Source organism: Anopheles funestus, chromosome 2RL (assembly GCF_943734845.2).
Source record: "Anopheles funestus chromosome 2RL, idAnoFuneDA-416_04, whole genome shotgun sequence".
Classification (NCBI taxonomy): domain Eukaryota; kingdom Metazoa; phylum Arthropoda; class Insecta; order Diptera; family Culicidae; genus Anopheles; species Anopheles funestus.
The window spans coordinates 14,213,805-14,240,194 of NC_064598.1; the positions used below are offsets into that span (position 1 = coordinate 14,213,805).

Here is a 26,390-nt window from a genome sequence, read left to right on the forward strand (position 1 = left end):
AGCCGAAGTTTGATTGTTGTGCCGAAGTTTGACAACCAGGCAACGACGAGGGAGGAGAAAGGAAAGAAAGCAACAATAGATAAAAAAGCAGTTTTCTAAAATCGCGACCAACTAATTCGTGCGATCGTGGAAAAACTCATCATCCCTGGGCTTGCCAGGCGCCAGTCCCGACCATGGAAAGACGGATAAAGCTGAAAACATTGAACGAACACATTACGTGCGAAATTTGCCGAGGCTATTTCATCGATGCAACCACCGTAACCGAGTGTTTACATACGTGTAAGCAGAGAGGCCCTTTGCGTGGTTGACCGAGATATTCCCTATAATCAACGCGGATCTTCTTTCATTTTAGTCTGCAAAAGCTGCCTAGTGAAACACTTAGAGGAAAACAATACCTGCCCAACGTGTGAAAATGTTATCCACCAGTCGCATCCGTTGCAGTACATCAGCTTCGACCGTACGATGCAGGACATCGTGTACAAGCTGGTGCCGAACCTTATGGACAGTAAGTGTGCACCGTGGGGGCGGGAAACGGGGATTTCCAACGGGCAAAGTGAACACGGTCGAATGGCTTGTCGTTTCAGATGAAATGCAGCGGGAGCGGGAGTTTTACAAAATGCGAAACCTACCTTGTCCGAAAGATATACCGCAGGTGCACGACAGTGACGATAAGGCAAACGAGCAGGCTCACCAGGAAGCGGACTACCATCGGCAGGACGAGCAGGTTAATGTGTGCCTCGAATGTATAAGTGACAAGCTGCGCAACCTGAAGCGACGGTTCATACGGTGTAGTTCACAGATCACGATAACGCACCTGAAGAAGTTCCTCGCGAAAAAAGTACTGAACGGTATCGACCGATATAAAGATGTGAGTAGGAAGAAAGCCAACAGAGACTTCGGGGCCGTAAGGATGCAGCGTAAACATTAAATCGGCCTATTATCTCTCTGTTTTAGATCGACATCCTGTGCAATGACGAGCTGCTAGGAAAGGACCACACGTTAAAGTTCGTGTACGTGACGCGGTGGCGCTTCAAAGACCCACCGCTAAGATTACAATATAGGCCACGTGTGGACCTTTAAGCGGGATGCGTACCGAACAATGGAACTGGAAGAGCATTTGGAAATGTGCTCTACCTGTTCTACTCAGTCAGTCTGAGATTCAGAGGGCTACTGTAGATACGAGATTTTTAGGTGTGGGTGTGGACAAGCGTTCGTCCTTCAGCAGTTGATGCGCAAACCCGAGCGTTGTGATATCAGGAAGGTTTTTGCGAAATAGCAAGCGTGGTCACAAGAGCGGCGGTGAATGCTTTTGCATTACCTCCTTTCTTCATGTACCACCGAGAGCAATGAAGGAGACTCGCATGGTCACATGTTTAAACAGAGGAGAGAGGTTTAGAAAAGATTCGTTTTACGCTCTAGATTTATATGTTTATGTGTTATTTAAGCAATGAATGTACATAAGAAAACACAAAGTAGAAAAACTCTGAGCGGACGTGTTGCGGCCCCCGAAAAAGGTTTTACACCGCAAACGGACAGCATTAGACTGGTCGCACGAAAGGTGCGATAAATGTATAGAAACAAAACAGGGGCTCGACACTATGCCAGCAGAGAGGTGCACAATGATGTACTTGTGCGTGTAATAATTCTCAATTTGCAAATAGAAGAAAGCGCGTATGAGCGGAGCGGGATCACAGGATCACTCAAGCATGACGTAGTAGAAAAGATGATCTGTATAAGTATTATAATAAATTTATATTCTAAAGACATTAAGCACAAAAGTATCGCTATCATTCGGAAGAAAGGACAGAAGTGTCTGAAGCAGACCTGAACCTTTTGACCCACAGCGTCGCAACTATCTCCATCCCTAGCGATTAGGTCTTATCTGCTGCTGACGAAGAGCGATAGGTAAGCCGTGGTTAATTATGCTCCTATCGGTTATGCTACGAATGCGTTTGAGTTTCTGTGATACATCAATTAGCTGTGGCAGTGAACCGAGAAATCTTATTCAGCTGAGCCCATTTTAAGTGAAGTTTATGAAACGAGTTGTTTCCTGTGATGTTTGTAACGTTAAACGCAAATAAGCTACTTCACTTGACCGGTCATTCCTGTTCCGAACCGGTCACTTGACTTCCGATTCGCGCCCCCAACATTAAACCGGTTTCAGTGGACCATGAGGAGTGGGAAGGCGTACAGTTAATATAAGTTCCTTCCTGTTTTCACCAAGATCGGCTTTACTAGAGATAATATTTTTAGGCAATTCAACCTACTCACATTACTGAACCCCTTCACTAGAGAGCCACGGTCATAGTTCCTCCAAGGGAAGGAGAAATCGACTAGACTGATCGCGTGAGACAATACAAACGATCGTGGCGAATGGTGCGCATTGGCGAGATCGTGTGTAACAAACAAAGTCAAGGTCCCTTCAATTCCATAGCATACCTCATTGCTTCGGTGTGATTTGCACAGCGTTGTTTTTTTCATGTTTTCTTCAAGGTCGTCCGTCTGCGTTTCGTGACGTTTGTGCGAACCATGTTCATTTCGGTCAATGATATTCCCAAGACAGAATGCTTCTTGTGTGTACGTTTTCATGTTCTGTTTGTAACAGCATAAGTATTACACTTTATTTTCACTATATTTTTCGATCAACGAATTCGATGCATGCTCCACTTTTAACAATTAAACAACAATGAGCGCTACCACTAGCAACTCTCCCGCCAGTAAGTTGGGAATGAAAGTTGTGGATATTTTTTTTACGATTTCTGGAATGATTATTTAAGCGCCCGCGTCATGGAATGAAGATAGAGAGAAAGAAAAAGAGCATACAGGTTGAGATTCGAACGGACATGGAATGGGTGGTGGTCTGCCGGGGCGGCGCTCAGACGATTACCAGCTCGGTTTTGGAGTCTTTGGTAATCAGCTTCACCAGGCTACCGTTGGCAGGACGTTCCTCTCCTTTGGACCACTTGTGGAACAACCTGTAATTGGATGGTGAACGAAAACACAGGTTTGCTTTATCTCATGGCAAACCACCAAGCGCGGCCTTGGCCTTCATTAAACGGAACTTACTCGGCAAGGAATTCGAGCGGCGTCCAGGTAGACGTATCCGCATCCGGCATCCATTTGCGGTTCATCGGTGTATCCAGCGTCACGGGAAGGATGGAAACGACGAGCGAATTATCCGGCAATCCCGATTTTTCGCCGGCCAGACTTTTCGTCAGCTGGTGCACGGCTGCCTTCGCCATACCGTATCCAATCATTCCGGGTGTACCCTCGAGCGCGGGATTGGCTCCAGTTAGCACAAGCAAACCGCCCGGCTTCAGATGGTTGGCACCGACCGTGGCCGAAATGGCCGACGACCACACCGACTGCTTCCACATGAGGTCGGAGTTTTTGGCGAGATCCTTTTTCGCGTTACCACCTGCCCAGCCACCAGCCACACAGATGATGGCGTCCAACGATTCGCCCTTCAGCTCGGTACCGACCTTGCTCAATACGGCCGCTTCTTGCGACACCCAATCCGCATCACGGTCCACCACGATGTTGGCGTCGGCCACATCGTTCTCTGTCAGATCGATCGAACCCACCCACTGAAGGACATTACACAGGAAAAGGAAGCAAAGCGGGATTAAATAATCTTTCTCGCTCAAGCCGGTGTTTTAAGTGTATTATGCAAAACGCTTACCCAGTTGTTCTTTTTGAAAAACTGCACACACGAAGCACCAAGTGCACCGCGGCCACCGTAGATGAGAATCTTTCCCGAGGCCATTTTCTGTGAATCACACGGTTTTTTTTTTGTCTTCTTCGATCGATCGAACACACGAGAGTAGCACAAGTGGAGAGGTTTTCGTTCTCTGGTGGTTGCTAAGCGATTAAATTCAACAGGTTACTTGGCCGCTCCGAAGTCAAGAAAACTATCTCGCGCGACTGCAGCTTCTTTTGGAGGGGGAAGTTCTTGACCGTCGTTGGTGTTTTTGGAGTATGAATTGAAAATTGAAGCAAAATAATTGCCTTAAAAGGAAAGCATAATTAGGACAGCTAAACGCTAGAATATTAGTAAAAAACATGATAATTATCAAAAATCATCAACTTTCCAATTCGTGCATGCAGCACACCAGAAGGGTTAACAGCAGCGCTTACAACTCCATACGATAAACGCACGCAATCACTTCGATATTTGACAACTCTTGCAAAAGAAAAACGAAAACATTAGCGGAAAAATAAGTTCCGCGGTGTTTTACTCAATCCGTACTTAATAATTTATTTTATAGTTCAATATTTGCTTTGTGATAGCTGTTTTATCTCAAGAATACACAGATCTTAAAGATTGCGCACAACCCGGTACTATATAAGTTAAATTCATTTGCAGAACAAACACTGTTTGCATTTGTTCGCCGGCATTCGTGTTCTAACCTCAACTTGTTTCTGACGAAAGATTGAAGAAATTCTATACCATGGTGGTTTGGAGTCGTTTTATGTCCAAAAAGCTTGCCTCAGGTACAGCGCTCGGTATAATTGCCGGTGCATCTAGTTATTGGTTTGTTGCACAGGCCACCGAGCGCCGGACGGTGGAGAATTCATTCACAACCAACTATGAACCATCGCCGTGCGCACGATGGGAATGGAACTGGGACCAGTAAGCACAAAGCCGGTAAGCTGTACGTAGCATCTTGTTTAACTACAACCTTGCATCTTTTCCTAATTCTAGCCGTGATCCAAAGAGTCTCGTAAAGCCACTTAAAAAGGTCGATGATCCGGAATCGCAGAACGATTACAACAAGGCGGTGGAAACGAAGAAAGGCCGTGCCATACGTCATTTGATTCTAGTGCGCCATGGTCAGTACAATCTCGACGGTATGACCGACAGTCAGCGAACGTTAACCGAGCTCGGACGTAAACAGGCGGGATTGAGCGGAGAACGGCTGAAGCATCTAGCTCTACCGTACGATGAAATCGTCCGTTCGACAATGACCCGCGCACAGGAAACGGCGGAGATCATAGGCAAATCGTTGTCGCATCTAAAGTTGGTCAATTGTCCCCTGCTAGAGGAAGGATCGCCCATTCCTCCGGAACCGCCGGTTGGCCACTGGCGTCCTGAAGCATCGGTAATGATTCTAGCATCGATTGTGATTAAAACTTTTCCTCACAACTAACGAACGTACAACTCTCGCTGCGTATTTTTAGCAGTTCTTTCAGGACGGTGCACGTATCGAGAGTGCATTCCGGAAATATTTCTACCGAGCTGACCCGTCGCAGAAGTCTGACTCGTACACGATCATTGTGTGTCACGCCAATGTGATACGGTATTTCGTATGCCGTGCTTTACAGTATCCGGCCGAAGGATGGCTACGTATTTCGCTCGGGCACGCATCACTAACCTGGGTATCTATCTACCCGGATGGACGGGTGTCACTACGCACGCTGGGCGATTGTGGTCACATGTCGAAGGATTGTCTTTCGCGATAGAACAGATACTATTAGCGTGTGTTTAAGGAAGGAGTATTTTATCCGACTGTACAAGGTACGGCAACTATGTTGGTGGAATGTGAGAGTGAATTTGCATTTTGCGTAGATGATCGTGACATTTTAGGGAATAAGAATCCATCGAAACGAAACGATCGAATTCGTTTACTGAATACTGAAAGAACATCATCGATATATGCGGTGTTTTCCGAACGGGCCACTCACCAAGGTAAGTTATTTATTTTTATTTTTATTTGATTATCAACATTAACAATGGGTTTCGGATGAACGAAAAACACATACCAAAAAGATGCATTTAAACATACATAAAATCACTTAGCTTTTATTGATGTTCAGTGTTACTCTCAAGATTGTACATGGGCAAATGTGAACCATTTCTTGGCAAAAGTTTGGTACTTGGTTATGCGTGGTTGCTGATGATTTCATTAGTATAGTGTAATATATGTGTTGATTTGCGAATATTTGTGCTTTACACTTAAAATTAAAACCCCAACGGTACGCATCATCGAATAGAATTGGTAAAACATTTCCCCCCAAAAAGCACTCCACTCACTGTACTTTACCACATTGCGCGAGAAAAAAAAGTATTCACAATGCAACAACGCAACTAATGCATAAAAGGGTATTGTTTTGTTATATTAACGCTTTTTATTAATTTCCCATACCTATTAGCTAATAGTTTTGTTTTTAACGTGGCATAAATCCAACACCTTACCTTCCCACGATATTGTGATCGATCGTGGAAAGGATCGAAACTGAGAGAAGTATACAGCTTGACGTAAAGATGATGAAAATAATTCTCATTGAATAGAACTACCGATCGTTTCTAGAGTACGGGAATGTTCCGCCTATATAACCATCATCATCCTTTTTCGATTGATATGTTTTTCGTAGTACCGTGTTGTACATGCATATCGTAGTGGATGAATGATCATTAAGATGATAACAAACGCGAAAAGCTTTCGGACAAGTGTCGCATTTCTCGCATAACATTAAACCCTTCGTTTCATTTGCTTTCCACCTTTGTTTCTTCGTGTTTCGTACCATTTAAGGGCAGAAACTCTTCATTATCATTCTATCAAATATGGTATTTTTAGTAATTGCTTGTTTTTGTCTTGCATGCATGGTAAATCTCATGTGTATAGTTTCTTTTCTTAATATGTGTGACTTTTTTTTATTTGCTTTTTGAAACGGTAAATACGATGGAAAAAGAGTTTAAAAATTTGGCATTTTGTAAGTTAATGCGAGCAGTGCGTCTTTCTCTCTGTATGTATTTTTGTTCGTCGTCGTCGTCATCGTCGTCTTTGTCTTCGTCGTGCACTTGCAGAACATTGAAATGGTATCTTCGGAGCGAGTTACTTCACATCTATCAAGTTATGATGAAGCAAAAATACGATTATATTTAATACTTCCTTCCTCTTGAACGTTCGATAAAACTTGTGCGCCTTCTTTTAAGTATTGCGCCACTTCTCGGTACCGATATTCCCTTACGGATCCGGAACCGGAGAAGGCAGAGTAGTTCGGCCGAGCTAACCAGCGATGGTTATAGGATGGTGGTGCCTTTCCTTTTTTTCTTTCTTGATTTAAACTTGCACATCAAACGATGGCGAGCGTTGTGAAACGATTTCATCGTCCTCATCGTTCTCCTGTGAATCTTCTGGCTCACCGAGCGCATGGACGAACTCGTAGAAATCGATCCGACCATCACCATCCACGTCCACCTCCTTGATCATGTCCTCGACTGCAGATGTGATTGTTGGGATACAGAAAAAAACACAAATATTTCGTATTAAACCGGAGTACATTCGCAATAGGGTGTCAGGTAACAACACGTCTTACTCACTTTCCTCCTCGTCCAAATCTTCGCCCAAACACTGCAGCACCGCACGCAGATCGGACGCGGTAATGTAGCCCCGATTGTGTTTGTCGAACACCCGGAATGCGTCGCGTAACTCGCGCTCCTCCTGGTCGGCCGACGTTTCCGCCACCGTGTCCGTCATGTTGGACATGATGTCGACAAACTCCTCAAAGCTAACGTTCCCATCACCGTCCACATCAATCTCCAGCAGCATCTCCTGCAGCTCCTCGACGCGCGCAAACTGCCCCAACGAACGCATTACCGTGCCGAGCTCCTCCTTCGTGATCGACCCATCGTTGTCCTTGTCGAACAGCCGGAACGCCTCCCGGAACTCCTTCATTTGGTTCTTGGAGATGAAGCGTTTGTTTAGGCTGTAGCTAATGTTGGTGCCGGAAGTGAGCGAATCGGTCGTCTGCGAGCGGCGCTGTTTGCTGTGCAGTGGCACGTTCGCCCCATCGACGAACACGTTCCCGTCCAGGCTGGAACTGTCGCTGGGCGGTTGGTTGAGACTGTCCTGCCGGTACGGATCAATTGGGGACCGTGAACTCGAGTGGCCACTGTGGCCGCTGGTGGATTCGGGCCGGTGCGAATATTGCTGCTGGTCGTTACCCGCGCCTGTTGCATTGGATCCCGCTTCCGGTGCCGTTGAAGGGTCGTTATTTGTCTGACGGGTCTGTGGACGGGGAAAAGGCCGGAAAAGGAAAATGTTTGCTTAGGACGGTTGCACGTTAAAACACGGTCGCTGACGGGTGTTTATGCCCTGTTGCTCTCATCCCCATCTGATTGCATACGGTAATGGAGTGGAGCAATTGATTCAATATGGACAAAAAGAAAAGGGTTTCGTCAAAAATATATCCGGGTGCCTTGTGTGTCTTCTACGTCTACCATTGACAAGTGGATATAGAGAGGATCAAACCGAATAAATAAAATACCTCGATGGGATGTTTGGGGACGTGAAATATAATGTGGCGTAATGCAACGGTAGAGATTTGGTTAAGAAAACTGAAATTGATTTTAAATTATGCACATCTTTTCCTTGTCAGCATATTTGGTCGGTATTGATCACTAATGTATACAATTCTTTTCACTTTACCCTTTTCGGTGCTAAAGAAAATTGAAATCATGTCACACCGGGACTCACATTGCGAGGGAAAACCTAGCGATCCTTAACCAAATCCAAGCGATTCAATATCCAAACGTACCGTTCTCACGTGCCAAATGTGGTTTAAAAGATGCAAATGCACAATCACAAATGAACAGGTAAAACGTTTTTAGAAAGCTTTCTTCTTGAAAGCTAAAAACACACCACCCGACAAACACACAAAAGGAATTGTTGGAATTAGAAGTAAATTCCAATTGCGGAAAACCGTTCCAAGCAAGATCATTCATTTTTTATTAACAAGGGATTGAATTTTCTTTCTTTTCGCACTCATTCATTCATTAACAAAAATTCGGTACAAAATGAAGCGCTTCTCTTTAATTTCTTCCAATTTTTGTACCAATAGCCTGTACAGAGCATTAAACGGCGTTAAAGAAAATTCATCCTAGCGCCTACAACAATCGCTTAAACGGTTCAAATGTTTGCCAATGACAGCTAGAGATGGTATCGGTTCCGGTCAGCAGTCAAACAATGAAAGTATAATTTGTGAACCCCGGCGAACCCCCGGAGGGAACTGAATGGATGATGCGGCCACCGATTCGATTGGCAGTATTAACAACATGCCGACGAGAAGATAGCGAAAAAAGAGGAACCACAATGCAAATGATCGTATTGATTTTTCGTCCATATTTTAAGCATAAAGTTTATTTTCGCTTCGGATTTTCGTTACGTTCCCGGTCGGTCCCGCGCTAGACCGTGGAGTGGATTGTGAATAAGCTTCAAAGTGAATTGTTGGCAAATATTTGACGAGTTTTTGATGTTTCTATATACTGCCGAAGGCGGTGGTTCAGTAACGCTTTCGTTTTGTCGATAATTATTCGCCCGGCTATTTGGTATTCGGTTGGAATTAATTTTATCCTCGTTATAGCATCAATGGTGGTGGAAGTTAAAGCCCGTCGATGGGCTCCTTCCCATTCAAAATACGGATGTAAGCGCGTGGAAGTAGCAAAAAAGGGCTTACAGGAAAACATTATGAAGTAACAGGAACCCAGATGGTGTAATTGATACGTTGAAAATGTAACACTTACCACCAGCTGACCCTCAACCCAGTGCAGCACGAAGCTGTTAACACGTAAAGTGTGAACGTATAAACAAAATTTTAATTTCAGAAATTTTGTGAACCCTCCGGTCGAAACGTAGCCAATTATCACCTTGTATCGCTTCAGGTTGCACCATCTGGTAGCGGCATTTCGGCACCACGTGTCCTTTGCCCTTTGTGTGCACCATCGGTTGCTAATCGTTTCAACATCATCATCATCGTCATCGTCAGCACCGGTATGATGACAAAAATCGATTCACTGTAGCGCGTTCCGGGAACACTTAATCGAAACATGGAAACAGTGATATGGACGGAACAGAGAGCGGTTAAACGAACGCACGAATAACTGCGACAAACCGTACGGTCCTTATTACCGTCAAGTGTTGAGTTCACGTGTCACGCAGTAAATGTAAACGGCGCACCAGTGCATGAGGACATGGACAGTGCAAGCAACAAGTCACATAATGGAAAGCAATCGAATCACTTCTTTTGCGATACGCATACTTTTTGGGAAATTGTAACTTTAATGACATTGATACACAGTGATCACGTCTCACCAGTAGCTCATTAAAATTCGTCCCCGTTGCGACAGTGTGAATTCTTTGGGAGATCTTTTAACTCAATCTTTGGTGCTTGGTACAGAGGAAAATTCAATGTCGAGTTCACTAGGACACTGGAAGCGTGTCTTGAAAACTTTAATAAGTTCTGTACAAGATGCCGCCATCCAAGGCGTGGTAAGCCCTCGAGGGAAATTTGATGGACATTAAGAGCATCTTAGTAGGATGCTTCTTTAGCCAGGATGATTGAGGCATTGCTGTTGCTGCTCCATTGCAGCTTTCCAAGTGTATTTAGTCAGCATATTTTAAGCTTCCGTCGTCTAGATTCGTTCAAACGATCAGTAGAGATGAGATCGGGATATCTTCCGACACTCAGACACTAAAGGACTGAGGATCAAAATGTGAAAGTGTAGCCGCTTCCTGGAAGTCATCATCATAACGATCGGCAAGGTAATGGAGCCGGTATTTCAGCATACTTTTTTCGCTTTTAGCATGAGGTTAAACACTAAAAATTAGAGATGAGAATAACAACTCTTTTTAGTGAGTCAACTCAGAATGAATGAGTCGCTATTAGGAGGCAGCTCGTTTAACGACTCATTTCGGAGTCATAAAAAACCCTCCATAAATTTAACAAAATTTATAAATGTGATATATTTTAATGCGAATTTGTTGTAATACGTTTCTTTTCACTAAAATAATGCTTTAAATTAAAAAAAGATTAAAAAATCAGAAAAAATTAAAAAAAAAAAATTTCAACTCGAAAATTTCATAAGGCTTACCCCTTACGATTTTTTTGGGAAATTTTGCAAAAAAAATGAAATTGATTTATTTTAATGCCAATTGGTTGCAATGAGTTTCTTTTCACTCAAATATTGCTTTAAATAAAAAAAAAGAGTGAAAAACAATAAAAAATTCAAAAAATTCAAAAAACTGAAAATTTCCTAAGGCTAATTTTTGCACCAATTTGTGCCTATAACTCGGTTGGTATCCAACGGATCGCCAATCTTTAACTTGTGGTCGATAGATGGCACCAATGGCTACATTTTCTTTTTGGACGGTCATGCCCTCAGATGTCTGTGTCAGAAGTTATTCGAGGAACCAAGTTCCTTACCCTGTTTGAGAAAATGTAAAATGTTCTTCATTTTTGAGCAATGTAGCAAAAATTTTAAATGTGATATATTTTGATGGGAATTTGTTGTAATACGTTTCTTTTCACTAAAATAATGCTTTAAATTGAAAAAAGAATAAAAAATCAGAAAAAAATTTCAAAACAATTTTCCACTCGAAAATTTCATAAGGCTTACCCCTTACGTTTTTTTTGGGAAATTTTGCAAAAACAATGAAATTGATTTATTTTAATGCCAATTGGTTGCAATGAGTTTCTTTTCACTCAAATATTGCTTTAAATAAAAAAAAGAGTGAAAAATAATAAAAAATTCAAAAAATTCAAAAAACTGAAAATTTCCTAAGGCTCATTTTTGCAACAAGTTTTGCCTATAACTTGGTCGGTATCCAACGGATCGCCAATCTTTAACCTGTGGTCGATAGATGGCACTAATGGCTACATTTTCTTCTTGGACAGCCATGCCCTCAGATGTCTGTGCCAGAAGTTATTCGAGGAACCAAGTTCCTTACCCTGTTTGAGAAAATGTAAAATTTTCCTCATTTTTGCACCAAGTTTTGCCTATAACTCGGTCGGTATCCAACGGATCGCCAATCTTTAACCTGTGGTCGATAGATGGCACCAATGGTTACATTTTCTTCTTGGACGGCCATGCCCTCAGATGTCTGTGCCAGAAGTTATCCGAGGAACCAAGTTCCTTACCCTGTTTGAGAAAATGTAAAATTTTCCTCATTTTTGCACCAACTTTTGCCTATAACTCGGTTGGTATCCAACGGATCGCCAATCTTTAACCTGTGGTCGATAGATGGCACCAATGGCTACATTTTCTTCTTGGACAGCCCTGCCCTCAGATGTCTGTGCCAGAAGTTATTCGAGGAACCAAGTTCCTTACCCTGTTTGAGAAAATGTAAAATTTTCCTCATTTTTGAGCAATGTAGCAAAAATTTTAAATGTGATATATTTTGATGGGAATTTGTTGCAATAAGTTTCTTTTCACTTAAATAGTGCTTTAAATTAAAAAAAGAATAAAAAATCAGAAAAAAATTTCAACTCGAAAATTTCATAAGACTAACCCCTTACGATTTTTTGGGGAAATTTTGCAAAAAAAATGAAATTGTTTTATTTTAATGCCAATGTGTTGCAATGAGTTTCTTTTCACTCAAATAATGCTTGAAATAAAAAAAGAGTGAAAAATAATAAAAAAATAAAAAAAATAAAAAAAATGAAAATTTTCCTCATTTTTGCACCAAGTTTTGCCTATAACTCTGTCGGTATCCAACGGATCGCCAATCTTTAACTTGTGGTCGATAGATGGCATCAATGGCTACATTTTCTTCTTGGACAGCCATGCCCTCAGATGTCTGTGCCAGAAGTTATTCGAGGAACCAAGTTCCATACCCTGTTTGTAAAAATGTAAAATTTTCTTCATTTTTGCACCAAGTTTTGCCTATAACTCGGTTGGTATCCAACGGATCGCCAATCTTTAACCTGTGGTCGATAGATGGCACCAATGGCTACATTTTCTTCTTGGACAGCCCTGCCCTCAGATGTCTGTGCCAGAAGTTATTCGAGGAACCAAGTTCCTTACCCTGTTTGAGAAAATGTAAAATTTTCCTCATTTTTGAGCAATGTAGCAAAAATTTTAAATGTGATATATTTTGATGGGAATTTGTTGCAATAAGTTTCTTTTCACTTAAATAGTGCTTTAAATTAAAAAAAGAATAAAAAATCAGAAAAAAATTTCAACTCGAAAATTTCATAAGGCTAACCCCTTACGATTTTTTTGGGAAATTTTGCAAAAAAAATGAAATTGTTTTATTTTAATGCCAATGTGTTGCAATGAGTTTCTTTTCACTCAAATAATGCTTGAAATAAAAAAAAGAGTGAAAAATAATAAAAAAATAAAAAAAATAAAAAAAATGAAAATTTTCTTCATTTTTGCACCAAGTTTTGCCTATAACTCTGTCGGTATCCAACGGATCGCCAATCTTTAACTTGTGGTCGATAGATGGCATCAATGGCTACATTTTCTTCTTGGACAGCCATGCCCTCAGATGTCTGTGCCAGAAGTTATTCGAGGAACCAAGTTCCATACCCTGTTTGTAAAAATGTAAAATTTTCTTCATTTTTGGGCAATGTAGCAAAAATTTTAAATGTGAAATATTTTAATGCAAATTTGTTGCAATAAGTTTCTTTTCACTCAAATAATGCTTTAAACTAAAAAAAGAATAAAAAATCAGAAAAAAATTTAAAAAAAAATTTCAACTCGAAAATTTTATAAGGCTTACCCCTTACGATTTTTTTGGGAAATTTTGCAAAAAAAATTAAATTGTTTTATTTTAATGCGAATCGGTAGAAATAAGTTTCTTTTCACTCAAATAATGCTTTAAATAAAAAAAAATAAAAAAATCATAAAAAAATAAAAAAATTCTAAAAAATTTAAAATTTCCTAAGGCTATAGCCTTACTTTTTTTTGGGAAATTTAGCACAATTTTAAAAATTGATATCTTTTAATACGAATTGGTAGAAATAAGTTTCATTTCACTCAAATAATACTTTAAATTAAAAATCATAAATAAAATAAAAATAAATTAAAAATTTGCGAATCTTCTATGCAGAGGCGTATATAGTTTCATGTCCTTGCCGATCAACTTTTCGTTTCAACTCATTTTTGTTTCAACTCACTCGCACATTTTCGTTTCAACTCACGTATTTATTCCTTTTGCAACTCGACTCACCATGTCTACACTTATGAGTGAGTAAGTGAAAAAAGAGTCACTAAAACTCCTCGTGGCGAGTGAACGAATCTCGTTTAATACAACGTTTCAACTCACTATCTCACTCTTACTCAGTTTGCACATCTCTGGTACAAATGAATCGACAGCGAAGAACACGGTACTGCAACTTCTGCAATCAGTGGATCGTGTCACATAAATGTACCCACTTCGCCATCCTGGGTGACACCCCATGGAGGGTCACGGGAAGGACGAACCGACTGCTATGACAGACACATTAAGTAGCCAGTAGGTCGTAGCGTTAGCATTCATGGCTTAGATTGCCATGTCGTGTCACTGCGTGCTAACAAGCGTAGCAAAGGAAGTCGATAAAAGCTAATGGTCAAATAGTGTTTTTCCGTTGAATCGCTTGACCTTTGTCCTGCAGGTTTGAAGTTACCGAAGTAATGGGAGTTTGCTCTGGATCGGGGAGGATTAATGTGTCAGGGAATGGTTTTGGACATTCACGACAATCGACACTCACGGTGTGTGCGTGGCGTTTATTCTCGTGTCCAAAGAGGGTACTTAAGCAGATTCCAGCTGAGACAGTTCCGATGAAAGATGTCGGCAAGTTGGTGAATTCATTAAAGCAATAGGTAGCTTAACGCTAAGCGTACTTTAAATGCTGTTTTGTGCGATGTAATACGAACGGGGAAAGTGGCTTAAGGCCACAGACATACACTTTCATTTGCAAAAGAAGCAGCGCCCAGGAATGGGTGTATCCTTTGGCAAAAACCGGTAAAATGTTTTGCATTATGTAAAATTAGAAACAGTTTTCCGGCAGGAAAGCTTCCTGGTGGGGTTGGTACCCACACACACACACACACACTCGGTATCACATCACGATAGGATTATTTCCCGGGCATGTGGTTACGCAAGTTGTACCACAAAGTTCAACGGAAACGAGCGACTCGTCAAGAAAATTTCCTCCAAACCGTTGTGGAAAATGCGGCATAGTAAATTTATTAACATGCGAACTACTAGGGGAGGTTCGTTTGGACTGACGAATAATAAGGCTGGTTTACTTTCCCAAACACCATATCTATAACCCGTTGCTTCCGAGGACCGATTCCCATATGGCTTTGCGGTACTGAACGGCAGCAACAATGCGCTTTTATCGCAAAACCTCTACCCGTAGGTGGAAGGAACCGGGTTTCTGGAACGCGGCGTGCTGTAGAATTCTTCGTCCTTCCACGTTGCTAATGACTAAATTATAACGCTTTGTTTGCCTTCCGATACGAGCCCCCATCCTCGGGGTGTGGGTATAGTACGAGATGGTTTGTAACAAGCTCTCTCACATGTAACCTCACCGATTCAACCGACGACCGCGACCACGGTAATCAGTTTAGGTGGATTAATTTATGGCAGATTAGAATGAATCAACCTTTTAGGTGAGTTGATGTCAAACGAATGAACTCGTCCTCCGTACACCAGCAGTGTGCCGCCACCGTTGGGAGAAACTGGCAAATCGTTCGGTGTAGGTTACGTGGAAATAATCAACTGGGAAAGGTGTCAGGTGTGTGTGCCGTCTATGCCTCCGTACGATACAATTGTGATAAGATGCTTTCATGTGCGTAACTTCATTAGCATTATCCCGTACTTTGTTGGTGTAGTAATCTGCCGGTAGCTCTTACGTGTGACGTCTTATACGGTGATCTATATTTACGAGTAATTGAGTTGCGTAGTTGCTCTAATTAAGATCTTCCTTTTGAACCTCACAAAGGATGTGGGAAACGTTAGAATCTTCGGAGCAAAAAAAGAAGAACCAAATATCCTCATTTCACACTTACTTTCTTTTAATATTCTTTTTCGTACCATTAAAAAGCTTCCAGTTCGCATTGCAAATCTAATTACGTTAGCTCGCATCGCACATTATAAACTCCCGGTCCCTGCGGAACCGGCATCGCGTGTAGCGTAAGACACCGTGAAAGTCTCTAACAATGAGAGCAACTTCCATTCGACGATTCCACGTTGTGTGGATCCACATTATTTCTGACACATTTCACACCATTGCACGGTGTGTGTCCCTTGTACGCGTCACGTGTTTTTGTGATCATAAAGAGTTATGTTCTTTCCCCCCCTTTTCCCAGTCCCACTACTACTACTACTACTACTACTCACCATGATCAGTTGTCTGATGTCTTTGACGAAGGTCGATGCAGTGAGAAAGTTGTTCACCGCCGAGAAGATTTTTCCTTCCAACTTGAAACGGTTTTTGGGGTTGTGGGGCGCCTACTTAGAATCCGTCGTGATGATGGCAATGGTGGCCTGCGTTCGTGCTAGCGTTCGTCCCCCGGCAAGGATTGGGAAAGGATCTGTGGGCGGGTACTGCGGCGGGTTGTTGGGTTTGAGGACCGTTTGCCGCTTGACGGTGATTGCGATTGATGATGCCAAGATGGGTGGTGTTGCTGATTATGATGTTTGACCGGATTGCCACCGGGCCGGGGAGGTTTTTTAAGGCTGTTAGACGGGAAGTTCGGCAGATTCTGGGCGGCCGTTCACATCGACATAAAACCAAAAACCCGTTGAAATGATTTAGATTCGGGGCAACCTGTCCCTGCTGGAGTCGTACCTATTTCTCACTCGCTATCAAAAACGGCACACTTCTCACCACGACCGAAACGACCGTGCAGGATGATGATGCTGTGATGTTTCGGTTTTAGTACCACGCTTTACGGGCGTTTACTGCCCGTTTCGATCAATCGCGAACAGATCGAACAGAGAGCGAATGTTTGCACTATTATCGCGCACCCAGTCAACACATTATTCAAGGAAAAAAACACCTCTATCTGGAAGCATGCGAAGAACAGACGGTTATTGAGCGAACTGGGGCCTGTGAAAATTAAATGAAACTTTGTGAAGAGTTTAGGCACTTTCAAGTGTTATCGTACGGCACGTGGAGTCCCCTCGGGTAGAAGATCTAGACTGCTGATCGTCATACCGACGAAAGATCCCCAACAAGTAAGTTCCCCTTTCGCATGACGCACATTATCCAAAGTTTATTGAATGATTAATAATGTGGGGGGTTTTTTTCGTTAGCCTTTTCGTTGCAGATTGCCGATGTTGCTCTGATGACCGTCGTTTTATACAAAGATGACAATCGTCATCAAAGATTGGTCATTCCTTTGCGCTGCATGTATGTTTGTTGTTTCTTCGCACGAACTGAAACGATGGTCCAAACGTTTGTCTATGTATCCACCCCCATCCACAAACTCAACACTCTACACAAGCACGAGACCACGGTACCAAACGCTGTAAGCCCCGAATGGTAAATATTTTATCGACTTAAGGTATGGTCTCCCAGTCTGGTCAATCCGGTGGTGGAGGTTACTGATCGTGTGCTTGTAAATAAACAGCCAAGTTGCAACTTGCTGCTCAGAATGCAATCAACGTGCCGGGGGATTGTAACCTTCCTATTCCCATGGATGCGCACGGTTCCATCCATCAATTGGTGACGTTTTGGATTTTATTACCTGGTTTAATGGGGTTTAGTGACCATCATTATGATCATTACGGACCACTGGTGCCATAAACAAACGCTTAACAAAGAGATAATGTCAAGTGATTAATGGGATGAGCAGTTTTAATATATTTTGCTGGAAACTTAAGAAAATCTGTTTTTGAAACCTGCAACGAGTGAATTTAATTTAGCTTCAACGAATCGCTTCCCGTTGCATTATCGTTAGCGTGGCGGATAGTTTATGTAATGTACACGAGTTCGAAATTAGCGGAAGCCAGAAAGTATTGTCAAGAAGAGTAACAACGCCAGCTACTTGGGCACCAGTTAGCAACGCTCTTCTTTATCGTTAACGCGTTGGAGGCGCGAAAACACAGAACAAGATGAAGCATAATTACTAAACAGCTAAAGCAAAAAAAAAGCAGAACAAACACACTAACAAACACAGAGAGTACATAGCGAAGGCCACAGGGATGCAACAACAACATGAAACAATAATGAGTTTGAGAAAAAACAGATTGTTGCAGCAAGAGCAAAACAGGAAAAAGCAAAAAACGCATTTCACACTGTTTGGGCGAAGGAAATAAAACAAAACGTAAAGATGAGAAGGAAGTTTTGGGGCAACCAAAAAAAACCCGTCCCACCCCATATTGGGGGGCAGGCCAGAGCAAAGATATGCGCCAGTAGTGTTAGGTTTTGTGTGTTATCCAGGTCAGTTTTTGCTTACGACGTTTTTTGTTTTTGCGTTGGGCAACAATTTTTGGGACTCGGGAGAGAAGAAGCGAAACTTTTAGCTTCCGTAATTCCGTTGCAAGCAACACGCGCAAAGCTGTGCCGTGGCGCTACAGGAATTATGTTAGCATAGTTTTAGCTTTCCGAGGTGATGGTAGTGGCAAAAATTGTAGTTTGAAAAGTTGTGTTTTTTTTTCAACTACCATACCCTCGCCACCGCTCCATCAGCGCCGGAAGTCCACGGCAGGAAGTTAGTGGAATAATATAAGCACTTTTTGAGTGCTGGCGTGCTTGTAGTAGCAAAGGCAAATATCTGAGAACCCTGGAAATGGTGTTATCTTATCGTACGGAAGCGTATAGCATGCGTAACAGCGTCACAGGACGAACGAACGATGCACACCGATGCCACCTACGGAACCTACTTTGCGGAACTTTTTCTCGCCATTCTTCGCCTTGGGACAGAAGAGTGAAACGGACGCTTCCCGTTCGCCTGACTCCTGGCAGCACATGCAGGAGCGCTCCATCTGCCAGATCTTGCTACCGGACACCTGGATGTAGCTGGCACAGCGGCCAATACAGGCAAACGATGGGATGGGTTTCGGTACGCAACCCGGATACTGTAGCACGTGGATGACGGGCGTTACCTGGCAGTCATCTCCTGTATAGTGAGATCCACCGTCCTCTGACCAAAAGTGCCGGATGGGACGGATGGAGAGGATGTGTGTGTGTGTGTGTGTGTGTGTGGAAGAGAGAAAGGGAAAGAAAGAGAGCAATGCAGAGAAAAGGGATACAATAATTTAATTCCAAATCTATCAACATGTGGTACAAATTCACCACCAGCATTTGCTCATTCGGCATTATAAGCTAGTGACGAAATTCGGTCGGTGTACACTGTGTGTGGTCGATTAGTTTGGTTTGTCGATTTGGTGCAATTAAATTGTGGTGAGGGCTGTATGTGGGTTGTCGCAGGACCATTTGCTGAACTGCAATGTAGTGTTACAAAGCTGCAAAATAGGATTACAAAGATAAATTCGAATGTAAATTAATGGACCGTGACAGGTAGTTAGAGACAGTTCTCCAACAGGACAGCGAACAAACAAAAGTGAACAAACGATTTGTACAAGCAATTTACTGTTATTGATTTGTAGTTTAGCTACAGAAACGATTTGCAGTGTGAATGGTTTTTTTGCTGTTGTTTTCTATCGCCGAATGAAGTCAATTTGTCATCGGGAAGAAGTGTAATCCGATTTGGAGCAACAGCAGGGAGCAATGTCTACACCCCGCCCGATCATCAACAGTCACATGCGTCTGGATTGCATTAACCTCGACGGATTGTACACATTTAAAAAAATTGCATCTCTACAATTTATTGCTTTTCTCCGTTCCCAGTGCCAGTGGCCATTGCCCATGTTTGGTGTGCTATTGCATTGCACTGGTACCGTGTGTTGGTGTTCGGGAATGCGATCGACCTAGTTGATTCGCAATCTATCTCACAACGAATCGAAGCTGCTGGGTACCCGGGGGGAATATATGGCACAGAACCAGGGGCAGCGTTACTCGCTTGCCGATCGATAGACAATCTATGTTCAGTTCCTGTGGGTGTGTGTAGTCCCTAGCGGTAGTGCAACTATAAATTCAAAACCTGTTGGACAAAAGCACCAAACCGTGCTATCTTCACGTGTGAGTTAGTTCCCCACGTAACGAGCACATTCAATTGCGCTTCTGTTCTGGCGATACGGCAACAAATAGACGAGCTTTAACTGCTGTAACTCTTACCGGTAACACCATTACCGTGGAACTTTTATTTGCCCAAAAACAAATTGAATAAATTAACTTACTCAAAATACGTTGCGAAGGCAAAGACACAAATGTTTGAAGATGGCAAACACAACAGCGGATAAAGGATAAAGTTTTGTGATTAATTTTCTTGTTAATATTTATCGTCCACAGTGTGGAAACGCTGGAGTAAGATATTCAATGCATTTTTGTTTCGGATTGTTTGTCTTCCGAAAGCGTTCCACTTGCTGGCTTTACAACAGTACACGGGGGTAGCGTTAGAATGTAATCCTAAAGTCGCAGAATCCTTATATTCACCTACAAAAAGAAAAGCTCAACCCGGACCCCCGGACCCGGACCCGGAACGTACATACTGATGCTGTCAAGCGTGGAAAATGGAAAATTGGTTTCGGTGAACCGTTTGCTTTTGGGTGGCGGCACACACACCGGGTACCGGGATAATATCTTTGTACTAATGTTTATTTTGTTACTAAGCTTGAGGATAAACTTAAGGGAAATTTTGTGGAATTACACGATGTTTTACTTAAAAAAGCATATTTGTTTAACAGAGAAATAAAAGTCCCATTTGCGAATGTGTTGATGGTGCTCCATATCAAAGAAGGATGATCCCGATCCCGAGGAAAGAAAATGTCTTTGATGGTCGCAAAGCAATGGTTCGTTGCTTTCGTTCAAGAGTTCCATCACTAGCATTGACAACAAAGGTTAATAAATCTGTCGCCTTTCGTTTCCAAGCCTTCTCACTCGCCCACACACGCGGGGCGAAAACTACGAAACGACGTGCTCTTTCGAGAATATCGTTATGCCACGACACCACCGTAGACGAGCTGCTGCTGTCCTGTTGAATGTCCCCTAGCTAGTTTCACCTCGCCAAGTGCATTTTCGATTTGTCGATTTGTCAATGCTCTTAACAAACCCGAACAAAGACAAGTCCGCAATGACGTGATTCGTGTTGTCAAACAACTCCCGATATATATTCTTCCCATGTCCTATCCTCATATTCTCCATCATCATGTCTCTCGACTACCAATCCCTGAGTGAGAAGTTCATCGACGACGCGTCGCTGTTGACACATTTGGACACTTATCCCATATTTGTCCGATACTCTCGACCGATTCGTTTCACACTTTCGCCCTGAGTGCAGAGGGTGTGTGTACACCGGAGAGTGATGGACGAAGGATGTAATCAAACTTTGTTCCTACCATCGTCCTAAGCCACAACAGGACATCGGTACGGATTCCTATTCATGGACCAAACTTTGTCAACAGAAAGTTGTTTGATTATGAGCCCGGTATTAGTAATGTGGGCTTAGTAAAAACACATGACACACGATGTCAAGGAGTTTTATTGCGAATTTGGTGGAAAATTAGGGACTTTCACCAGGACCAGGAGACGAAGGGCTGTGGTTAAAAAGTAAGAAATCAATACACAGGAAATAGTGATCGGAAAATGTGTTTGATGTTTGTCTCGTCGTAATGACCATCTGGCGCGCAGTTATCATACACCATTACCTATGACTATCCATGCATTCTTTCGGTACAGATGAACCGAAAGTAGAAAGTTTCCCATATTCTTCTTTAGCTTCCCTTTTTTTCAACCAAAACTTCCAACACCACTGGAGTTATCTATTTCGGTGGACTTATCGGATTTAACGCTGGTCAAGCAGAACCGTAAATTGCGCATGTTGGAGTAAGAGTTCCTATACTCTATGGTAAGGAATTGACCATTGCTTTACGACTGCGGGTTGGTGGTCACCCGCTGATAGGAAAGCTAAATAGTGAATGAAATATTCGATGATGCGTTAACTCTGATTGGGTTTTATCGTGTGAACGTAACTGCGAGCCGAGAACATACTTCATGACCGATACATGGGATTTTACTCTTATAAATGTAACAAGAACACCAATCATTTGATTATGTTCGGGATATTGGTCACATGATTTGTTAGTGTCTAAGGAAGTAAAAATATTCACCATTATGATGCTGGAGAGAATTACGCAAGCAAGTAACGTTATATGGCATGTAAAGGTGCTCTTACAGCTTTGGAATAGCTTAACATCCGTGATAGTCTTGTTAGAGATAGTCATTCAGGACCAGCGAATAAGGAGTCCTCTCAGACATGGATTCTTTCCAAAACTGAAGAATCTCTCTTCGTTCCGCTCAAGAGGAATGTGCTTAAAACCATGAATCTTTATGAGCTGTACGATGATCTCACTATAGTGCAACATATTAAACTTGCCAGGCCTCTATAGGGTGTTGATGTCATTAAATTGGCACCAAACGACCGGAACTCGTAAAACGTTTTTCGGTCATACAAAGAATAACTTCGATGATCTCTACTAGACGATAATCGTCTAACGTCTAGTGATAAGAGTACATGTGCAAGGACACGTCATTAGAATAACGCAAGACAACCAAATCCATCTTTCTGGATCTTTCATCAAAAATTGAGTAACTGTTTGAGGCACTTAGTACATTTCACTTGAAAGACTTAACTTTATCATACTGATAAATAAGCACTTGTACAATCTGAATGCTTAGCAATATTTTCTACAATTGTGTTGTTTGCAAGTTAATGTTACAATAATAGACACAGTATCGCCCACTTACTTATGACAAGGCAAAAAAACCATTGTTCCGTTATCAGCACACAAGCTACTAGAGAAAATGCTAGAAATGGAAATGGAAAAACACCTTTTCGTGTGTATTTGTACGTCATAAGCCCCAACAACAACACAGGAAAGGGTCATTTATCATGCCCAAATGTAGATGGAAGGAGCAGGAGAAAAAAAAAACCGTTGCCCCATTTCCAGGACCAAGAACTCGCACAATTCAAGCGATTGTGCGTTTGTTTCCCTTTCTCACATTGCCGTACGTTTGTGGTGGGATTTCGATTAAAAATGACTAGCATCAATCATAATAAGCCAACAAGCTGACGGTCGACTACCGAGACACAGGAACCACAAGTTGCCCAAGTCCTTTGTAAGCATACCTCTAATGATATGGCTGTGCCGTCTGTCTCGCCCAGTACACGGTTAGTTACTTTCTTCTTCCAAACGAGCAAATATTTCGACGAAAGTATCTTGTATCTTCGTGTGGAACAATAAAAGAACACACCAAAATAGAAAACACTAAGTACGAAGAAACACTTAACTAAAAAGGCGGTGATTTCGCTTCCGTGATTGTTTCGCATTCGAAAATTAGGCAAATTGAGCTTGAGCTGAGGATGCTGCTTCGGGGTTTGTTGTCTTAAGCGATGTAACGGAAATGGAACAACACTGCAAACCTGAAAAAAAAACGTCCGTACCAGCATTTGCTGGCAAGGATAATGGAGCACACGAGCATATTGGATGGAAAGGGGGGGGGCCCGACTGGGCGACCTGGGTTTAGGAGAGTCAATATTCAAATAAGCGACTTTATCTTTTACTACTAGCGGAAGTACCGGTACAGAAAGAGGAACCGTGCGAAAGATATGAATTCCGTTGGTAAGGTATTGTACCGTGCGGTGAAGCGTGGATGGAAGGATCGAGAGAAAGGCAGAGTGATTTTCTTTTTTTTTAGTATTATTCATATTTGCCACCATAACACGCCCCGTAGTTCCGTTATGCGGCCCGGCGGCACAAGGGAATGGTATATAATAAAGAAGGAACTTCTGGCAGTGCTTTACTTCTTCAAGCATATCGAGTTGAGCCGTTCAAGAGATTGAGGCCCATGTTTGCGCGTTCAGTGGAGAATTGTGTTTCAGAATTGTAACAGCACGATGGCAAGTGCTCCCACTATACATCTATACAACAGGCGCAGGGAACAACAGAGAAATCGTGTCGAAGGGATATGAAAACAGGAAATTCAGTCAAGTAAATTCGATCACGTTAAATAAACCGCACGAATGCTTGTTTTTTGAGGGGAAAAAAGTCACAAAACTTAAAGTGATGTACTACGCAAAAGCGCATAAGAATTGCGCTTCTGGGTCGGTGGTGGGAAAAGCTTAAAATTGCCACAACGAAAACGGCACCCGTCGATGATGAGCTAGATGCGAAATAATGATTCAAGAATGTTTTTCTTTTTAGCTAATTTGCTTGCGGTGGAGAATGCAGACAATTTCCAAAAGCGAAAATTGCCTAAAAACGATCACCCGCGGAATATGCTGCCCAGCCAAAAAACATCTTGCGAATACCGAAAAGCTTTTCTTTTTACCCGTCGGAACGTGATGCTGATGAGTTTCGAGGGTCCAGTTGCATCTTAGACTAACTCCGTACTGCTTTGTTTTTATGCGATTATCCTAAGACAAAATCACCGTTTTAAGATTCGTTTTGCATTTGGAAACAAAAAACCGTTTTCTTCAAACGAAACGATGAGCGGTCGTTGTGGTTTTATGGCATAATGTGTCCCAAAAGCATGGTATGGCATTTTACGGTTTTTTCTACTTCTTCGTTTACAGCAACTGCTGCCCTGCGGGGAGGACAAAAAAAAAGGTTCCTCCATTCCAAACGGAATGAAGCGTCCGGAGGGGTTTTTTATGTTTGTTGTTGCTGAATTGGAATAGCTGTAAAGATGGGTTTTTGTGTTGTGTTTGTCTGTCGGTTTGTGAAAATTGTGGGTTTTCCACGAAGAGAAAGAAATGCTATAGCTTATGCTCGCCTGTGTCCTCCTCGTGTCGGATGGAATGGTTGGGTGCAATAGAAAAAGCATACGCTTGTAGCAAGGAAGCTGCCTTTAGGGGAAGGTACCGACGACTAATTGGGGACAAACGGCAAGACAGAGAAATGAGAACTTGCTACGGTGCAAGGTGAAGGTTGATTTGAATTTCATTACTATGAGCCCGTTGAGGAAGGAATGCATCTCATTCCTTCCTGACTTCCAAGATGCAAACTGGTTCACTGATTACTGGCATCGATGTGTGTCCCTTTTTGGTGGTTTTGAATTACACTTTTTTTTAAAGTCACACAACTCGTACTCCGTAAGAAGTCTTTGTGGAAGGGAAAAGCACCTTTGTTGTGTCCTTTTTCATCTCTTGTCGTACGATTAAAGGGAGGGAAAAGTTTTTCACCAAGTTGCCATAAGCTAAACCTTCCTAGTGTTGACCGTGGCACAAAGGATATGGGACAGTATTTCGCCTTTTGTTTCGTTTTATTAAAGTTGCAAGTTTGTAGTTTAACTTCACTTCTCACGTGCTATCTTTTGTTTGTATTCCCGTGAGTCCTTCGCTTTCGCGAGGACACGGCCTTAATGTACAGTCAACACACTTGACACTGATTCTTCATTCCATGGTGTTTTTTTTTGTTGCAAAAACACTCGCGGAATCACGGACCATAGGGAAACGTTTTAGAATTCTTTTCACATACTCCCACGCCACACAAAAACCAGAAAGGTGAACCGTATCAAACAACCTGCTTCTGCAAAACTTGTGCCTCTGGATGCAAACGCTCCACTGTGTCGCACCACTAGTGCTTCCGGTTTTTTTTTTTTTGGTGGGGTAGAATGAATCCCGACTTGTGGCCACCGTTCGCCGCGCACTTTATACCGAAGAATGAGCACCTACCGAGTGTGGACTGTTTATTATATCCCGATCCGTGCTTTCTGGCTCTTCGTTCTCCGGAAGCTCTCGCACACTCTCCAGAGCGTGTGTGTGTGTGTGAGTTCGTGTGATGCTGATGGCATCGTCGTTGTTCCTGCGGGTGGTGGCGTTGGTCCCCAAAGGTACGGGACAACCGGGATTATAAAGGTCGCGCAGAGTGTGGAGTGAAGTAGAATGTACTCGCCCCGAGTGGTCGGTGGCCCCTAACCGAGCAGCTTCGTGCTGTGAGAGAGGAAAAGCATGTGCCATGAGAAGTTCCCACTGGATGGAAGCAGCTTTTCGAATGGAGGGAAGCAGCTGCAGTTGCAGAGGGAAAGGTAGCTCCTTCGGGAGGGATGGACAGTTTGTCCACTTTGTATGAACTTCATCCCGATGCAACAAAGGCTTGAATGAGTTAATTTTATTGTTTCAAACCTTTGGATTGAAATACAAAAAGTGGAACTTTAATTGCCGTTTTATATTCTATCGCTTTAAATCAAACAACAGCTGTTAAAGGATAGATGACCTCTTTTTGGTTGTCGTAAAAGTTACTCCCACAACCGTTTGAATACATCCCTGAAGGCGTCATTGAACTGTTTAGGCAACTGAAACAGGACAGGGAGTCGGATTCGGAGCGCACCTCCTCTTCTCTCGCTCTCTTTCATTTCCTAACGATCAACTTTGTTAGCAATGCTTAACATGCCTAACGCATTGTTGTGTGTCCCTCACATCGTAATCCTTTAAGGACAACCATGTTAAACAACACTGTTGCGTGCGGGCCCAGTGGGAGACCGTCGGATGGATTTGTTGGTACACGGTACGGTGCGTCTTTGTCGTAAAAAATGAGAGTTATTTTCTTATC

General features: G+C 42.6%; 4 protein-coding genes across 7 annotated transcripts; 2 read left to right on the forward strand and 2 right to left on the reverse strand.

The window, feature by feature from the left end:
- Positions 1–12: 12 nt before the first annotated feature.
- On the forward strand, positions 13–1,770 carry LOC125765149 (polycomb group RING finger protein 3). The gene is made up of 4 exons (XM_049430050.1): positions 13–279; positions 353–505; positions 585–868; positions 955–1,770. The coding sequence occupies exons 1-4, from the start codon at positions 174–176 to the stop codon at positions 1,078–1,080; spliced, it is 669 nt and encodes a 222-aa protein (XP_049286007.1). The 5' UTR covers positions 13–173; the 3' UTR covers positions 1,081–1,770.
- A 798-nt stretch (positions 1,771–2,568) lies between these two features.
- Positions 2,569–4,002, reverse strand: LOC125765144 (dihydropteridine reductase). 2 transcript variants are annotated; one of them, XM_049430044.1, is made up of 4 exons: positions 3,683–4,002; positions 3,067–3,587; positions 2,888–2,975; positions 2,569–2,759 (listed from the first exon to the last, which is right to left on the reverse strand). In XM_049430044.1, exons 1-4 carry the CDS (start codon positions 3,764–3,766, stop codon positions 2,751–2,753), a joined length of 702 nt encoding a protein of 233 aa, XP_049286001.1. In that variant the 5' UTR covers positions 3,767–4,002; the 3' UTR covers positions 2,569–2,750. The 2 variants fall into 2 exon arrangements, with proteins under 2 accessions (XP_049286001.1, XP_049286000.1); XM_049430043.1 differs by having other exon boundaries at positions 2,569–2,975; positions 3,683–3,994.
- Positions 4,003–4,141: 139 nt separating this feature from the next.
- Positions 4,142–5,612, forward strand: LOC125765118 (serine/threonine-protein phosphatase Pgam5, mitochondrial). Of its 2 annotated transcripts, none has more exons than XM_049430001.1 (3): positions 4,142–4,633; positions 4,706–5,102; positions 5,182–5,612. In XM_049430001.1, the coding sequence occupies exons 1-3, from the start codon at positions 4,452–4,454 to the stop codon at positions 5,461–5,463; spliced, it is 861 nt and encodes a 286-aa protein (XP_049285958.1). In that variant the 5' UTR covers positions 4,142–4,451; the 3' UTR covers positions 5,464–5,612. The 2 variants fall into 2 exon arrangements, with proteins under 2 accessions (XP_049285958.1, XP_049285959.1); XM_049430002.1 differs by having other exon boundaries at positions 5,185–5,612.
- A 163-nt stretch (positions 5,613–5,775) lies between these two features.
- LOC125765121 (uncharacterized) lies at positions 5,776–25,806 on the reverse strand. 2 transcript variants are annotated; one of them, XM_049430012.1, is made up of 4 exons: positions 25,362–25,806; positions 16,113–16,780; positions 7,325–8,012; positions 5,776–7,222 (listed from the first exon to the last, which is right to left on the reverse strand). In XM_049430012.1, the coding sequence occupies exons 2-4, from the start codon at positions 16,113–16,115 to the stop codon at positions 7,065–7,067; spliced, it is 849 nt and encodes a 282-aa protein (XP_049285969.1). In that variant the 5' UTR covers positions 16,116–16,780; positions 25,362–25,806; the 3' UTR covers positions 5,776–7,064. The 2 variants fall into 2 exon arrangements, with proteins under 2 accessions (XP_049285969.1, XP_049285968.1); XM_049430011.1 differs by lacking the exon at positions 25,362–25,806 and having other exon boundaries at positions 16,113–18,378.
- Between the last annotated feature and the right edge of the window lie 584 nt (positions 25,807–26,390).

What these genes read in the sequence shown, in the direction of transcription:
- LOC125765149 (XM_049430050.1), top strand. Translation starts at nt 174, where the DNA reads ATGGAAAGACGGATAAAGCTGAAAACATTGAACGAACACATTACGTGC. An exon ending in AACCGAGTGTTTACATACGT is followed by an intron (nt 280 to 352) that starts GTAAGCAGAGAG and finishes CTTTCATTTTAG; the next exon opens with TCTGCAAAAGCTGCCTAGTG. An exon ending in GGTGCCGAACCTTATGGACA is followed by an intron (nt 506 to 584) that starts GTAAGTGTGCAC and finishes TTGTCGTTTCAG; the next exon opens with ATGAAATGCAGCGGGAGCGG.
- LOC125765144 (XM_049430043.1), bottom strand. Translation starts at nt 3,766, where the DNA reads ATGGCCTCGGGAAAGATTCTCATCTACGGTGGCCGCGGTGCACTTGGT. An exon ending in TTTTCAAAAAGAACAACTGG is followed by an intron (nt 3,588 to 3,682) that starts GTAAGCGTTTTG and finishes AATGTCCTTCAG; the next exon opens with TGGGTGGGTTCGATCGATCT. An exon ending in CCGCTCGAATTCCTTGCCGA is followed by an intron (nt 2,976 to 3,066) that starts GTAAGTTCCGTT and finishes ATCCAATTACAG; the next exon opens with GTTGTTCCACAAGTGGTCCA.
- LOC125765118 (XM_049430001.1), top strand. Translation starts at nt 4,452, where the DNA reads ATGGTGGTTTGGAGTCGTTTTATGTCCAAAAAGCTTGCCTCAGGTACA. An exon ending in TGGGAATGGAACTGGGACCA is followed by an intron (nt 4,634 to 4,705) that starts GTAAGCACAAAG and finishes TCCTAATTCTAG; the next exon opens with CCGTGATCCAAAGAGTCTCG. An exon ending in ACTGGCGTCCTGAAGCATCG is followed by an intron (nt 5,103 to 5,181) that starts GTAATGATTCTA and finishes GCGTATTTTTAG; the next exon opens with CAGTTCTTTCAGGACGGTGC.
- LOC125765121 (XM_049430012.1), bottom strand. An exon ending in AGATTTGGACGAGGAGGAAA is followed by an intron (nt 7,223 to 7,324) that starts GTGAGTAAGACG and finishes TCACATCTGCAG; the next exon opens with TCGAGGACATGATCAAGGAG.